Source organism: Eurosta solidaginis, chromosome 2 (genome assembly GCF_040869045.1).
Source record: "Eurosta solidaginis isolate ZX-2024a chromosome 2, ASM4086904v1, whole genome shotgun sequence".
In the NCBI taxonomy this organism is placed as follows: Eukaryota; Metazoa; Arthropoda; class Insecta; order Diptera; family Tephritidae; genus Eurosta; species Eurosta solidaginis.
Window position 1 is genome coordinate 60,794,382 of NC_090320.1, and position 16,243 is coordinate 60,810,624.

The 16,243-nt window shown below is 36.7% G+C and overlaps 1 protein-coding gene across 1 annotated transcript in view; it reads left to right on the forward strand.

Annotated features, from left to right (window-relative positions):
• The window catches only part of side-II (sidestep II), a 290,969-nt gene that overhangs the window by 226,944 nt on the left and 47,782 nt on the right, over positions 1 to 16,243 (forward strand). Inside the window, exons 14-16 of the mRNA XM_067769114.1 lie at positions 4 to 115; positions 3,123 to 3,204; positions 3,345 to 3,486. Of these exons, the coding sequence (XP_067625215.1) occupies positions 4 to 115; positions 3,123 to 3,204; positions 3,345 to 3,486 (336 nt within the window). The remainder of the gene's footprint in view (positions 1 to 3; positions 116 to 3,122; positions 3,205 to 3,344; positions 3,487 to 16,243) is intronic.

Here is a 16,243-nt window from a genome sequence, read left to right on the forward strand (position 1 = left end):
TAGAACATTTCGTTGGAAATTCAATAATTCTGGCGAGACTTTAGATGTTGGTAGTGAACGCTTTAGCGTGAATGACAGCAGAAGTATTCTCAAATATACGCCGGTATCGGATCAGGTGAGTTATAGAAGCAAATATTTGCATTATATTAATACTGGGAGAGACCTTATTTACCGAATAAGCAAGTTGCTATATTTAAAACCAACCAGTTACAAGCACACATCTTCTTACCAGCTGTAAACACTGGTACCGCTGCGTAAACGTAACCTTTTTTTCTTACTTGGTATAGGAGCGGGTTACATACATTTGAGATATACGCCGCCGATACACGTCGCCGCCTCCGCCGATTTTTGTCCTATTTCGCATACCGCCGCCGAATATCAAAAATATCGGCACGGCGGCGACCGGTGTCTAGGCTCATATGGTCGAAAGGGGAACACTACCAGTTGTAAGAATCCAAATGCGAAACTTAACTTTTTATAACCATTCAAAATTTATTTAAAAAGACAGGCGCTTTCAATGCCAGCTTGATATGAATAATTAAACAATGGGTACCATCCTATCCCCACTTCTGTTTAAGTTCTACATATCGAAGCTACCTTCACCAACAGAAGGAGTCATTATCGTTTCATACGCCGCAAAATAGTGCCCACAAACCCAGGCCCACATATCGATGAGATTTGTAATAAAACAAACAGCTATCTTCTTGATATCTCCAGTTTTATCGCCTCGCGAAATCTGACATTGTCATCGACCAAATCATCGGCGACCTTATTTACAACATATTGAACATCCACGTCGATGGCATTATGCTACCGACTCTCTTACACCCAAAAATCTTGGGTGTGACGTTCGATCAGAATCTAAATTTTGGAGAGGATGCAACCTCAATTGTTCCTAAAATCCAGGGCCGTAATAAAATCCTCTAATCACTTGTAGGCAGTATTTGGGGTAAAGACAAAGATACGCTCATTACCACTTACAAAGCAATTGGCCGGCCGATTGCATGCTATGCGTCCCCGATTGCATGCTATGCGTCCCCGATATGGTCGCCAAGCCTAAAGGTTACTCACTGGAAAAAAATACAGGCCTGCTGAAATACTGCCCTCAGAACCGCAACGGGCTGTCTTGTGTTCTCAGAATACCACCTACACAATGAGGTACAGAAACCTGGACATCCCAACAGACATCTGATTGATGAGGCTATACCTCCAAGGGGCTTAAGGAGTCATCTCCGTAAGCATTATGAGGAAATAGGGCACCTGAGAACACATCCGTATGAAGCAAAAAAGCACAAACTGGTCCTCAGCGGTATCCACAAACAGGCGTCGGATATCTATGGCGGGAATTGCCCGTCGAATCCAGTTCTTAAAAACAAAACAGAACTCGCAGAAGAGGAACGCACTCTCCCTAGGGAAAAGCACGCCACTCTAGCTCAACTTCGATGTAGGTACTGTAATAGGCTAAACTCTTACCTATCCAGAATCAACCCCGACATACAAAATGTATATCCTGCTTGCAATATGTCTCCACATGATACCAACCATCTCTTCAATTTTAATGTGGAACCAACGTCCACCCCTGTTGAAACTGCAAGTTACCTTGGACTCCCGTTAGAGGACATTGATGACAATTTGTGATCGATCGCATCTATTGGATGGTGCGAAGCACTGCTACAACAACAACAACCACAACGAATTTTGCATCACCGAGTTCAATAAGTATCCGAGTCGGACATGTTTTAAAATGGTCTTTAAGTTAATTAAAATAAGCGAAATCGGTGATGCAAAATCCTTCAGTAGGTTCCAGATGTTTAAATACTCCTGAAATGATTCTCACCTCATACTTAAGTTGAAGATATACATACGTACGTATGAGAAGGCTTTTAAAAATCACTAGGCTTTATATTCAAACCTCACACTTCACCATTCAACTCCCTTGGAGTGGATCACATTAATTATATCCTATTAACCGATTTTTAATATCACCTACACGCTACGGCTCCTATTACAAATGTGAATACATGAACACACAAGTATATTTACTAGGTGGGGCCTTATCTTTCCCAGGAAGACCAAAAATGGTAAAGCAAAGGCTTTCCTAAAACAATTGAACAAATGACAACTGAACAAGTCTGAAAACTGAATGCTTGTATCAAAAGGCCGAAAAATGAACATTTTGGACTGAACACATACAACATTAACATCTTTCAATTTAAAATCGGTCGACTTTCATTCTAAAATGCCGTTTTTTTTCAACTTTCGAACACAAACGGTTTAAATTTTGGCCTAAATCCAGTGCCCTTGTAAAATTTGAATCATCATGTAGAATTGCATGGAATGTTGCTTTGGGGTTAGTTTTTAGGGCTCCCGTTTTACTTATCATTGATAATCTGCATATCCCTTTTAGTCTTTTGGTTTACGTAATTTTTTTTGTGGCTCTCCATCCAACAAGGACCCAATAGTAAAGTATGGGTTTGACAATATGGCCGTCCAAGCTTAGGCTTTGTTCAAATGGGAGTTTTATATTTCCTAGTAAATAATACTAGATAGGTTGTTTCCGCTTTGGCGGTTAACCCAACTTCAAATGCCCAAGCATGTTCATCTGGAAGTGCCTGATCCATCAGAGAGCTGATTGTTGTTAGGCATCTGCAGTTTATGATGACTGAAACGTTATCTGCGTATTCCGCAAATTTGACAGGTCCTTATTCGAGCCGCTTAAGCAATTGATTGATAACCAGCGTCCACAGCACCGGTGGTAAAACCCGACCCAGCTATGTATGTTAAGGGAGCAGTATTCTTCTATGATACCAAAGTTGTAATTCTTGCAAATCTCTTACAACTTTACGGAATACACCTTATCATCCCTTAATATTTCAATGCGAATAAAAAATAGCTTAAAAGTGCTGGAGTCAAAATGAGCTATACAAAGTCTGTTTTTATGAAGTATATCATGGTTAGTCTATTGCAAGAAGTTCAAATTGTATGTGCTGTATTATTGCGCTTTGACCATAGAGCCAGTACATAGATTGTTGGTTGCTTATTCAGTGTTTTTAAAATAACAATGTTAAAAATCTCGCGAAACTGTACCTACACTTAACTGTAATATGAACTTTCGTTTTTAGGATTATGGCACACTATCGTGTTGGGCAGCAAATGAAGTTGGAACTCAAAGTCAGCCATGTCTTTTTCAAGTTGTATTAGCTGGTGAGTAAATAATATGAAAAAGGAATCGATCAAATAGTTCATAATATTAAGACATATATTTTTTTAAACTATTTTAAAGTATAAACGGATAAAGTAATAACATGTGCGTAACCCTTACATTGCTTAACTTTCCTTTTCAGCTCTTCCTAATGCCGTCACAAATTGCTCTATTGTTAATCGTACAGACGTGAGTGTTGATATTCAGTGCATACCCGGCTATGATGGTGGACTACCACAGATTTTCGTACTTGAAATGTTTTCGGCACGTACTGGACTCACAAGGTAATTTAAATATTATTTTATTGAAAATTATTTGCAATTGAATAAAAATTCAATTAAACGAACATATTTGTCAGTCTCTCACACATGAAAATGCACAGAAAGTGTGAGAAGTTATTGGGTTTTTTATGGAGACCTACCTAGATCAGTCGTCGAACGGCAATACCCCCTTTCTGTCTTAGTTCGAGCTACTTATGAGGGTTAAGCTCATAAAACTATGAAAAATTTAAACATGAATTCTGTGCTTAAAATTTTTGCAAGTGGGCTTTAGAGAGCCTAACTTTTATTTTTCTAATGCGACTTTTTTTTTAAATAGCCTTATAGGTCCAAAAAAGAAGTTCTTATCATAAGTTAGGATCCTTTCGATTTCAAGGGTATTTTTTCTGTAAATCCTTATACAATTACTATCTGTCAACATGACATGACAAGTACACGTACTATGACGTATTCTCTTTCACTGTAAGACCCTCTTTTTCACCTCTTCCTGTCAGCAAAGGCAGAACTTAAGTTGCGTTTTTATGACAAATGATAGCATCATCACATGATAGTAATTTAACATGCTTGTAATTGTACCTTATTATCATCTTCAGCATCATGTTTCGAATGAAAAGCTTTTCTCAATTATAACAAAGTCAGACTTGTTAATGAAAGCCGTATAAGCCTCTTAGCTTTACAGGAAACTTTTATCGTTTGTTACTTAGAAAAATGTTGCACCGTTGCAGTGGCGTAGCTGGGGGTAACAAGGACTGCCATCTTGCCCCTTTTTATTATAACTGATTTTTTGAAAATTTTTTTCCAATTTGATGCCAGTGTAATATTGTAGCGAATTTTAGGAATTCTTGAAAACCCTGCATCTTCTATTACAAACATGAAAAAGATAATATCATTAGTTCACCGCTACTTGAGGTAAAACACTCGTCCCCCCTCTAACCTGGTACTGCAAAAAAAAACTGGCATCGGAACGACTGGTCATATTCTCTGATTGGCGCAAAATAAATATATTCAATTAAGACTTGAAATGCGTGGTAAGCCCCAAAAATTCGAAAATATGGATTCACAGCCACGTTCAGATTAGTGTGCTCAATTAGCACCCCAATACTTGGTGAAAGACCATCTTTAATGCAGCCAATGTGGGCGGTGGAGTGAGCGTAAATCTCCGTTATCAAAATCTAAGCAACTCACACGGTTTTTATAGCGTGCCACACTATTACATGCGGAGAATCTATCACAGTTACCTTAACGCAGTTGTGACTCAATCTTCCTGTTTTTTTGGAACATACTACGCATCGCGAAGCTTAACTGAGTAAAATTTATTTTGCTCTCTCTCTAAGAGAATATGAACAAAAACCATTTGTTTTCTGTCCAATTGATGTATTCGTAATACCAGCTTATTGTGCGTGATCGCCGTTTTTTGGTAAGAGGCGGTTTTTTTCTTGCCATGTGCTTTCAAATTATTTTCCTCAAGAGACGCTGTACCGTTGGGTCTATTAATTTCATGTTTTTAATGTTTATACTATCCTTCAACTCCATGGCGATTTCTGCAGCGGTTTTAAATGTGTTCAGAAGAGCTATTTTGATGATATCCTTATCATCGCGTTCCGTGACCTTTCGTTCTCACCTGCTTTCAGAACGAGGAGATTTAGTCAGCGATTCCATATATTTTATCCAGAATATCCAAAGAGATGATTCATTGCAACGTACGTCGTTTGTAGACAATTATGTTAATTTTTTCCTTAAAGATATCACCATTACTTTTAGTAAATGCGGTTGCCTTTACGAAAACTGCTAACTAACTTTTTCGTTCTAACATACCATCCAATGAGGGATTACCAATGTTCACCACAAGAACTAAAAACTTTCGTAATTGATATATATGCCTCTGCCTTTATCTACACATAGGGCTTTTAAACATCCAGGTTGGTATAGAGCGAATGATACTTTAAAATGCTTGGAGCTTGAAGTTGACACGGAGTTAGCAATTTAATCCTTCAAAAATGCTGGGTTGAATATTTAACTATTCAACTATGGTTTAACTGCTAACTCATAGGTATGCAAGACAATTTATTTAACATTTTAACTCCCAATGAAAGGTTAACTCAGAGTAAAAAAGATAACTCGCCGCTCTGGAAGTGGGCCTTGTAACGTGTACTCACATGACACTAAACATCTTTTCAATTGCAATGTTGAACCAACGTCTTTCACACCCTTATCTCTTTGGCTCAACTCTGGTGACACAGCGAGTATCCTCGGGCTCCCGTTAAACCATATTGATGAAAATTTTTAAGAGGTCACACGCATTAGATGGGGCGAAGCACTGGTACAACAACAACAAGTGAACGGATAAGGATGTAAGGGTCATATGGCCGACGCTTTTTAGAAATAAATCCTACTTACATATGTAAAAATTTTGAAATTATTACTTTTCGTATGGCACGTCGATATTTTGTAGGTGATATATAATTTATTTTATCTGCCACTAATCTCGCCACAAAATTTAAAGGAATTGTAATATGTTCGCGTAACAGTTTGAAGTCTCACTGAATGGTTGAATATTATTGTGTGCTTTATACATTTATATGAAAAATTCTCTTAGCTTATTTATTTTTATTGCAATAAAATCAACCTATCTTATATGTTATTTAGGTTTTGCGTATTTTTGGTTTTGTTGTGTATATGAATGTGGAATTTCATTTTAAAGATGTTGTTGTTTTATCTATGCGCATATTTGACTTAGGCATTTTATAGGAGTCATACAAGTGAAATCATAAAAATCCTCCAACCACAATAAAACGTAGAAAACAATGTTATAAAATTTTATGTTTTTTTTTAGATCAGAGTTGATCGCTGTGGCAAAAGGGTTTGCATTCTTTCCCCTAAAATTTGTATATTTATTCAGGCTAAGCAAAGTGCTTTTTCCGTAGTTGATATGTACATATGAAGGGAGGGGACTTAAGTGCAAAGAATTTCATGTTTGCGTATAAATTTGAATTTCTCACCCTTCATTGCAAAATTTTTTTGTTTGTACTTCGAAGAAACTTAATTTATTGTAGATTAAGCCTTAAGCATAGATATATGTATATATATAAAATAAATGTAAATGGTAACATTTGCTAGACCTTCATATATGAAAAAAACCTAAATAATTTGAATTTTATTTTAAAACAGCATCTCTGAGAGATATTATCTTGCTCGAAAATCTAAAATATTCGAGGATGAATAAGAGGTCAGCAAAGGAAATAGGAAGAGAGTAACGAAACGGGAAAGGCTACCAAAATATTGTAACGAATTTAAGGAAACTCTGGTTATTATGCACCTTCTGCGAACGTTTGTATCACTGAACTGTCGAATAAATGACTCCAATAATCAGTATAAAATATGGTCTTTATTTAGTCTACTTTGGGAGTAGTACAGTTATACTTCAATAACACGTACTTCACAAAAGTGTGTTTAAATCAAACTGATTACTGATTCCTCAGCTTGCGCTGCTTTTTTTAATCTCAGTTATGCCCATTTCACTTAAAGTATAGTCATTTCGCGAACAATTCGAGAACAATTGTATGTCGTGCTTGGTTACCAGCTATATACATGTATATTTATAGTTTATGCCTTTCTACTAGCCATATGCATGTGTATGTGTGAGTAAAAATTTCGGCTAATGACATGTGTGTATGTGAGATATCTCTTCACTTCGAGCTGCTAGTTAAGTGTATGCATGTACATAAGTTTGACTGCTTACTGTATTTGTTGTTGTGATTATTTACTAACAGCATAGTGATGCTAATATTCGCCACAATATATAATCTTTGGTCGGCCTTTGCTCTTAATTTCTTCCAGCATCTTTCCTTTGCTGGCTTCTTAGTCATCCTCGTACATTTTCGTTCTATTGCATCTGTTGTGAACCTCTCTGATCTAATGGAGGTTCTGAAGTTCTGAGGTTCTGGATAAAGACTGTGGTTTTCTGGTTTCTTTTTGTGATGAATTTTAGCTCAAAGATCTGCATTTTGCCAAAATCACGAAGTTTAGGGATACGCACGAACTTTCTCAGTCTTCCGCATCACTCGATGATTGATTGCGTCTGCTCAAAATGCTACTATTTTACAATTTTCTAATATAAGAAAGCCGTAAGTAGTGCAACAAGTTATGAGGTGGGTTTTGTCAAAGGCTGAGGTATGCTCAAGTCAATCCAGAGTCGGATGGAGGTCCCACTTCCCCCCACCAATATAAATACACAGTAAATTTGTGTTGTGATTTCGAGCACACACACCCGCGGCTCTCAGGCTAGAATATCCACAACCTTGAATTCAGTAGGGAGAGAGAGAGAGAGATGTTTTCTAGTTGGTGTCACTGAGGATATTACGATCCAAGGACGGCGGTTCTCCGCAGAGAGAGAGAGTACTAGCTAGCGGTGGCTCAGATGGTGAAGACGACGGTGAATGACGGTGGCTCTCGCCAAGGGGTGATAACGGCGGTAGTTATGATCACGCCCGAAGAGAGAGAGTATTGAATGACGGTGGCTCTCGCCAAGGGGTGATAACGGCGATATTGATGATCACGGCCGAAGAGGGAGTATTGAATAACGGTATTTCCTACCAAATAGCTATGACGACGGTGGTGGCTAGACTCCGGGATGGGATGTCAAGGATCGGGATGGCGATGACGGTTGTACCTAAGGCGAAGTGTATTTATTAGTAAGAGTCTACTGTCTAGTTTGACTAACTACAATATATTGGCTCGGGTATTCGGATAGGGTAGTAGGGGAGTTAGTCCCACCGCAGGCGTTGGGACGTGTTCCCCTCTTACCTGAGCCGAGCCGTATATCCGTGCATTACCCTCCCTCTGAGTAATAGGGGGGTTAAATCCCATCATACTCAGAAGAGGTGATGACCAAAATATTAGGGCTTCCGATAGACAGGGGGAGCGTACTGTCGGCGGAAACGACCTTGTAACCACCCCCTCTGAACCAAAGGGTACCCCATGCCGACTGCCCATGGCAGCCGGCATGCACTATACTCAGCTAAAGCGAAGTGTGCCTGGTGTGATTTGAAAAAGAATTTTATTCATAAGTGTCTATGAACACACTGGGATGACGTCAGTCTTTTGACGTCTATCTTGAGAAAACCATTTGCTTCATCGAAAGGCATATTTGCTGAGCTGTGCTACAGTGGAATGAGTGCGGAAAGGTACAATAAACCAGAATTTTACAGTTAACTAAAATTTTGGAGGCGTTTGAAAAATTTCTTACCCCGATAGGGTTTTTTTTACACGAAGTCTACCAGAAAAGAGCATAACTAAATAAAAACAAGTAAGGAAGTCTAAGTTCGGGTGAAACCGAATATTACATACCCAGCTGTCCACTTAAAACGCTGTTGTTGTTTGTTTTGTGTGCTTAATAGTGTTACAAGGCTGCGCAAAAATACATGTACATATGGTCCTATTCTGAACTAACTTTCTTTTAAAAGACGCAAAAAGTATACAGATGCTAACATCAATGACCTTGAGCGGGTAAAAATGCAGTTTTCCTTCAGATATGGGGATTTCCCTACTGTTTATTTTAAAATGAAGGTATAACGGAACAATAAACATAAACACACAAGTGCCATTGTACTAAAAACTGTTATTACAAAAAAAAGGGCAGGGTTATTAACGAAATTTTCCAACTTTTACTAGAAATAGCTTATTACCTGCATCTACGCACTTTTACAACATCTTTTCATGTCTTTCTTTTATATAAACGCGATTTAACCAATTTAGTCCATTTTTACTGAAAATATTTCCTGTTAAACACCAAATTGTTCATCGAGTTATGGCTCCAAAAACGTTGGGAAATGCATTGTAAGAAAGGGGCAGTGCCACGCCCATTTTTCAAGATTTGAATTTTTTATCATTTCTTGTTATAACGGCACAAAATACGATTGGTACAAAACTATTTTTCGCTAAGATCTAACTTATTATTTTTGCCTACGACCCTTTTTAAAGTCATTTGTATAAAAGTGGGCGTTGTCTTCAACCAACCTTATCCATTTATTTCCTGCTATAAGGAAAATATGTGTACCCAATTTTGTTAATATATGTAAGTTTTTCTTCGAGTTATGGTTCCCGAAATATTGAAAATTGCTTAGACAAAAAAGGGGCGGTGCCACACCCATTTTCAAAAATTTTAGTGTTTTCCAATTTAATGTTACTAGTATCGCCTGAGGTCGAAATTCGACCAACGTGTTTTTTTTTCAACTCAATCTATGCATCAAGTGTTGGAAATATAGCAAACTGGTCTAACTTACTTAAATTTTTCATTAAAATTTTGAATTTGATCTAAAACGTTGTACTTTTTGATTGTATTTTCTTAAACTTTCTACAAACTTTTCACATGTAATTATAACGTTTTGGTATGGTGCTCCTTAAAAAAAAATATGAAAATTATGTAAAATCAAATTAAATTGGCATAGAATTATGGTGAATTTACTTGAAATTGAATTGAAAAAAAAAAAGAAAAGATTTTCACGAAGTTAGTTTCGGGTGCTCGGTTCCCCAGTAGGCCTACATCACCCATATACATATATCGCGCATTTACTTCAATAGTGTCATAATTCAAAAAACACGAACTTTTAGTTAAAAACGAAGAAATGTGCTAAAGGAAATTAGCCTATTTCGCGCCACCCGTTTAATTTTGAATAAATACATATGTAATATGTAAGTGTGACAAAACAAAAATTTCGAGCAGAATAGAGGATACCTTCATAAAAAATAATATAAAAATATAAAAAAACAAGTAAGGAAGGTTAAGTTCGGGCGTAACCGAACATTACATACTCAGTTGAGAGCTATGGTGACAACATAAAGGAAAATAACCATGTAGGAAAATGAACCGAGGGTAACCCTGGAATGTGTTTGTATTGCATGAAAAAGGGATTAAAGAGTATTTTATGAGAGAGTGGGCCATAGTTCTATAGGTGGGCGCCATTTAGGGATATCGCCATAAAGGTGGATCGGGGTTGCCTCTAGCATTTGTTTGTACGATATGGGTATCAAATGAAAGGTGTTAATGAGTATTTCAAAAGGGAGTGATCCTCAGGTCCGTTGGTGGACGCCGTTTCGAGATATCGCCATAAAGGTGGACCAGGGGTGACTCTAGACTTTGTTTGTACGATATGGGCATCAAATGAAAGGTGTTAATGAGTATTTTAAAAGGGCGTGGGGCTTAGTTCTATAGGTGGATGCCTTTTCGAGATATCGCCATAAAGGTTGACCAGGGGTGACTCTAGAATGTGTTTGTACGATATGGGTATCAAATTAAAGGTATTAATGAGGGTTTTAAAATGGGGCGGTGGTAGTTGTATAGGTGCTTGCCTTTTCGAGATATCGCCATAAAGGTGGACCAGGGGTGACTCTAGACTTTGTTTGTACGATATGGGCATCAAATGAAAGGTGTTAATGAGTATTTTAAAAGGGCGTGGGGCTTAGTTCTACAGGTGGATGCCTTTTCGAGATATCGCCATAAAGGTGGACCAGGGGTGACTTTAGAATGTGTTTGTACGATATGGGTATCAAATTAAAGGTATTAATGAGGGTTTTAAAAGGGAGTGGTGGTAGTTGTATATGTGAAGGCGTTTTCCGGATATCGAACAAAATGTGGACCAGGGTGACCCAGAACTTCATATGGTGGATACCGCTAACTTATTTATATATATAATACCACGAACAGTATTCCTGCCAAGATTCCAAGGGCTTTTGATTTCGCCCTGCAGAACTTTTTCATTTTCTTCTTCTTAATATGGTAGGTGTCACACCCATTTTACAAAGTTTTGTTCTAAAGTTATATTTTGCGTCAATAAACCAATCCAATTACCATGTTTCATCCCTTTTTTCGTATTTGGTATAGAATTATGGCAATTTTTTTCATTTTTCGTAATTTTCGATATCGAAAAAGTGGGCGTGGTCATAGTCGGATTTCAGCCATTTTTTATGCCAACTCAAAGTGAGTTCGGATAAGTACATGAACTGAGTTTAGTAAAGATACATCGATTTTTGCTCAAGTTATCGTGTTAACGGCCGATCGGAAGGACAGACGGTCGACTGTGTATAAAAACTGGGCATGGCTTCAACCGATTTCGCCCTTTTTCACAGAAATAAGTTATCGTCCTAGAGTCTAAGCTTCTACCAAATTTCACAAGGATTGGTAAATTTTTGTTAGACTTACAGCATTAAAAGTATCCAAGATAAATTAAATGAAAATGGGCGGGGCCACGCCCATTTTGAAATTTTCTTTTATTTTTGTATTTTGTTGCACCATAGCATTACTGGAGTTGAATGTTGACATTATTTACTTATATACTGTAAATATATTATATTTTTTGTTAAAATTTTACTTAAAAATTTTTTTTTTCAAAAATGGGCCTGGTCGTTCTACGACTTTGCTAATTTTTATTAAGCATACATATAGTAATAGGAGTAACGTTCCTGCCAAATTTCATCATATCTTCAACGACTGCAAAATACAGCTTGCAAAATTTTAGATTATCTTCTTTTAAAAGTAGGCGGCGCCACGCCCATTGTCCAAAATTTTACTAATTTTCTATTCTGCATCATAAGTTCAACTACCAGGTTTCATCGCTTTATCCGTCTTTGGTAATGAATTATCGCACTTTTTCGGTTTTTCGAAATTTTCGATATCGAAAAAGTGGGCGTAGTTATAGTCCGATATCGTTCATTTCAAATAGCGATCTGAGATGAGTGCTCAGGAACCTACACACCAAATTTCATCAATTTACCTCAAAATTTACTCAAGTTATCGTGTTAACGGACGGACGGACATGGCTCAATCAAATATTTTTTCGATCCTGATGATTTTGATATATGGAAGTCTATATCTATCTCGATTCCTTTATACCTGTACTGGTTGGTTGTACAGTCGAGTTGTACAATCAAAGTTAATATACCCTGTGAGCTCTGCTCAACTGAGTATAAAATTTATGTAATAAGAAAGAAGGGATAGTTTACTAAAAAAATGTTTAATGAGAGAAAAAAAAATAAAGTACTTAAATTGCGAAAAAAATAAGTGAAATGAATAAACAGTTCCATATAAAAACGCAATGAGTGCACTTAGACTTTTTTCCGGGTTTTAATGTGATCATTGTGGAAATATGAAGATTCTACTATTCGGATATTTAATGTTGGGATTCCCATTGAGATCTATGTACGGAATTAATTTGTATAAAATTTGCAAACACTCCATTTCATGAATATATGACCATATCTACCATAAAACATCGTCTGCGAACGATATAACAAAGCAGAATAAATTAGAAAGAAAAGAAAAACAAACAAAAACATTGAAATTATTCACGTAAACATACTTACCAAAATGAAATTAATTTCATAACTTTAAGCGACATAAACAAATTAGGGTTATGGGATCTAAGCATCCGATTAATGGATATATAATATAATTAAATATAGTGGGTAATAGACTGCCTACGAAATACGGCCGCCATGATGCCGGTTGTCGTTTTCACCTACAACCAAGGGACGTTTTTTTTTTTTTTTGTTTATCAAGTTGCATTTAAATAATAATAAACCAATTTAAAATTTTTATTTTTTTTTTTCAATAAAATAAGAAATAAAATAATTTAGCATAAAAGGCAATATAAAAAATTTAATGTTATATTTTTGTAACTTTTTTTTTTTGTTCAGTATAAGACGTACTTTATCTAAAATGATGTTTAAATCTGAAAATTCAAAAACATTTTCGGGAAAATTTGCCATTAATTGTTATAAAAAAATTTAGTTAGTTTCAACAAAAGTTAACTCATTATTTGTGATTCCATGTGTTTTTGAAAACAACTAAAATAAAAAAACAAAGAATCTGGTAAATAAAGACCTATGTATTTACGTGTAAGTGAAATTTGCCACAAAAAATGGGCCGGCCAAAAATTAATTATATTTAAGTTTTTTGGTACGCTACAAATTATTTTGGAACAAGTTTTTAGGATTTTTTTAGAGGCTATTATGGGTAAGTGGCAACAATGGGAAACCATGTTTTAATCTTTCACCGTCTAGCGCTTATGCTTATGTAGGTTTGTGTCTTGGAGCACTTACATAATTGGTCCACAGATGGCGCGCTTTTGTGCAGGAAAGGAAATATCGATATTTGGAGATATTGTTGAATTTACAAAAAACTTTTTCTATTAATTATAAACAAATATAGTAATCTTTGTTAACAAAAATAGGCCTATGCACTGCGGCTGATCCATTCGAATCGATTCATATAACTTTTATATGATTTTACGTATGCTAGCTATGCGAAACAGCCTGTGAATTTATTGTATGGAAATTTTGTTAGCGTAGTAATATATAGATAATACAATTTAGAAAGTAAAATTTTATTGATACAAAACCCTTTTCGCTAAGATATACTTATTACTTTCATCTACGACCCTTTTAAAAATCTTTTATATAAAAGTGGGCGTGGTCTTTAACCGATCTCGTCCATTTTCTCTAGAAATATTTCCTGCTATGGGGAAACTTTGTGTACCCAATTTCATTACGATCCGTCAAATTTTCTTCGAGTTATGACTCCCGAAACATAGAAAATTGCTTAGTCTTAAAAGGGGCGGTATCACGCCCATTTTTTTTAATTTGAAGTTTCTCCTATTTATTGTTATAAATCCACTTGCGAAATGCAATACCATTGATATAAAGCTCTTTTTTGCAAAGATATAGCTTATTTTATTCGTCAACCACCCTTTTAAAAATTTAAAGTGGGCGTGGCCCTTAATCGATTTCATTAAATTTTTTTCAAAGCATTCCTTATAGTAAGGGAAACCTCTCTGCCGAATTTTGTTACGATAGGTTTAACCATTTTTCATTTATGATTAATAATATTTGTAAAATTTACATTTGGCGGCCACCGTGGTGTGATGGTAGCGTGCTCCGCCTATCACACCGTATGCCCTGGGTTCAACTCCCGGGCAAAGCAACATCAAAATTTTAGAAATAAGATTTTTCAATTGGAAGAAAATTTTTCTAAGCGGGGTCGCCCCTCGGCAGTGTCTGGCAAGCGCTCCGATTGTATTTCTGCCATGAAAAGCTCTCAGTGAAAAACTCATCTGCCTTGCAGATGCCGTTCGGAGTCGGCATAAAACATGTAGGTCCCGTCCGGCCAATTTGTAGGGAAAAATCAAGAGGAGCACGACGCAAATTGGAAGAGAAGCTCGGCCTTAGATCTCTTCGGAGGTTATCGCGCCTTACATTTATTTTTTATTTTTTAAAATTTACATCACACCGTGGTGTGATGGTAGCGTGCCCCGCCTATCACACCGTATGCCCTGGGTTCAACTCCCGGGCAAAGCAACATCCAAATTTTAGAAATAAAGTATTTCAAATAGAAGAAAATTTTTCTATGCGGGGTCGCCCCTCGGCAGTGACTGGCAAGCGCTCCGAGTGTCCATATTTCTGCCATGAAAAGCTCTCAGTGAAAACTCATCTGCCTTGCAGATGCCGTTCGGAATCGGCATACAATATGTAGGTCCCGTCCGGCCAATTTTTGGGGAAAATCAAGAGGAGCACGACGCAAATTGGAAGAGAAGCTCGGCCTTAGATCTCTTCGAAGGTTATCGCGCCTTACCTTTATTTTTATTTTTTTAAATTTATTTTATCAGAAGTGGGAGGTGACACGCCCATTTTAAAAAATATTTCAAATTTTTATCAAGAGTCTCAATATCAGTCCACATGTCAAATGTCAACGTTCTAGGTGTATTATTTACTAAATAATTAGGTTTTTTGTGTTTTCCAAAAATTTATATATATAAAAAGTGGGTGTGGTTATCATTCGATTTCGCAAATTTTCAATACCAATGTATTCTGTGTCCAGATAAGCACGTGTACGCAATTTGGTGAAGATATTTCTATATTTACTCAAGTTATCGTGTTAACAGGCAGACGGACGGACGGGCGGACATGGCTCAAACATATTTAGCTTCTCTTTCAATTTGATTCCTGCTTTTTTTTCTGTGTAATGCCGACTTTGGATGTCATCAACTTTGGACGTCAAATGAATTTTCATTGAACAGTTTTTAATGGCAGGAATATACTCGGAATATTTGCCAAACCACTGCCGAGGGCCGACAAGATTCAAAACGAATTTTTCTAAATATTTTGATGTTGTTTTTCCCTTGAACCTTGGTACTTCGTTGTGGTGGCCGAGCACGATACCACCACAACCACCACGGCGACCGACAGTCACACCCTAAGCCTGTTGGGGTGAATTTAATACTTGCAGGTTGTCTTTTTTCAAAGATAAATATATTGTAACGAATTTTGGGGATTTCCTGATAATTATGCACTTTCTACTAACGTTCAAATCGCAGAATTGTCGAATAAATAACTCCAATATTCAGTAGTGCAAAATGGTCTTTATTTAGACTACTTTGGGAGTCGTACTTCACAATTATACTTCACAACTAATAACATGTTGAACTAAAGCTGATAAGTTATTCCTCAGCTTGCGCTGCTTTTATACTCTCAGTTGTTTGATTCGCATATTTCTCCTAAGGTCTAGCCTTTCACGAACATGAAACTGTTTTATCGTGTACTTCGTTATTTAGCTATATGCGTGTGTATGTACGTGTAAAAACTCTAGCTCTTAGCTGGTGACTACTGGTTATGTGTGTGAAATATTCTTCGTCGCCTTCTGTGTAAGTGATGCTGCTTTCTTTAATGTGGACATGTACATAAGTGTGGCTGCTTGCTATTTTTGTTGTTGTGA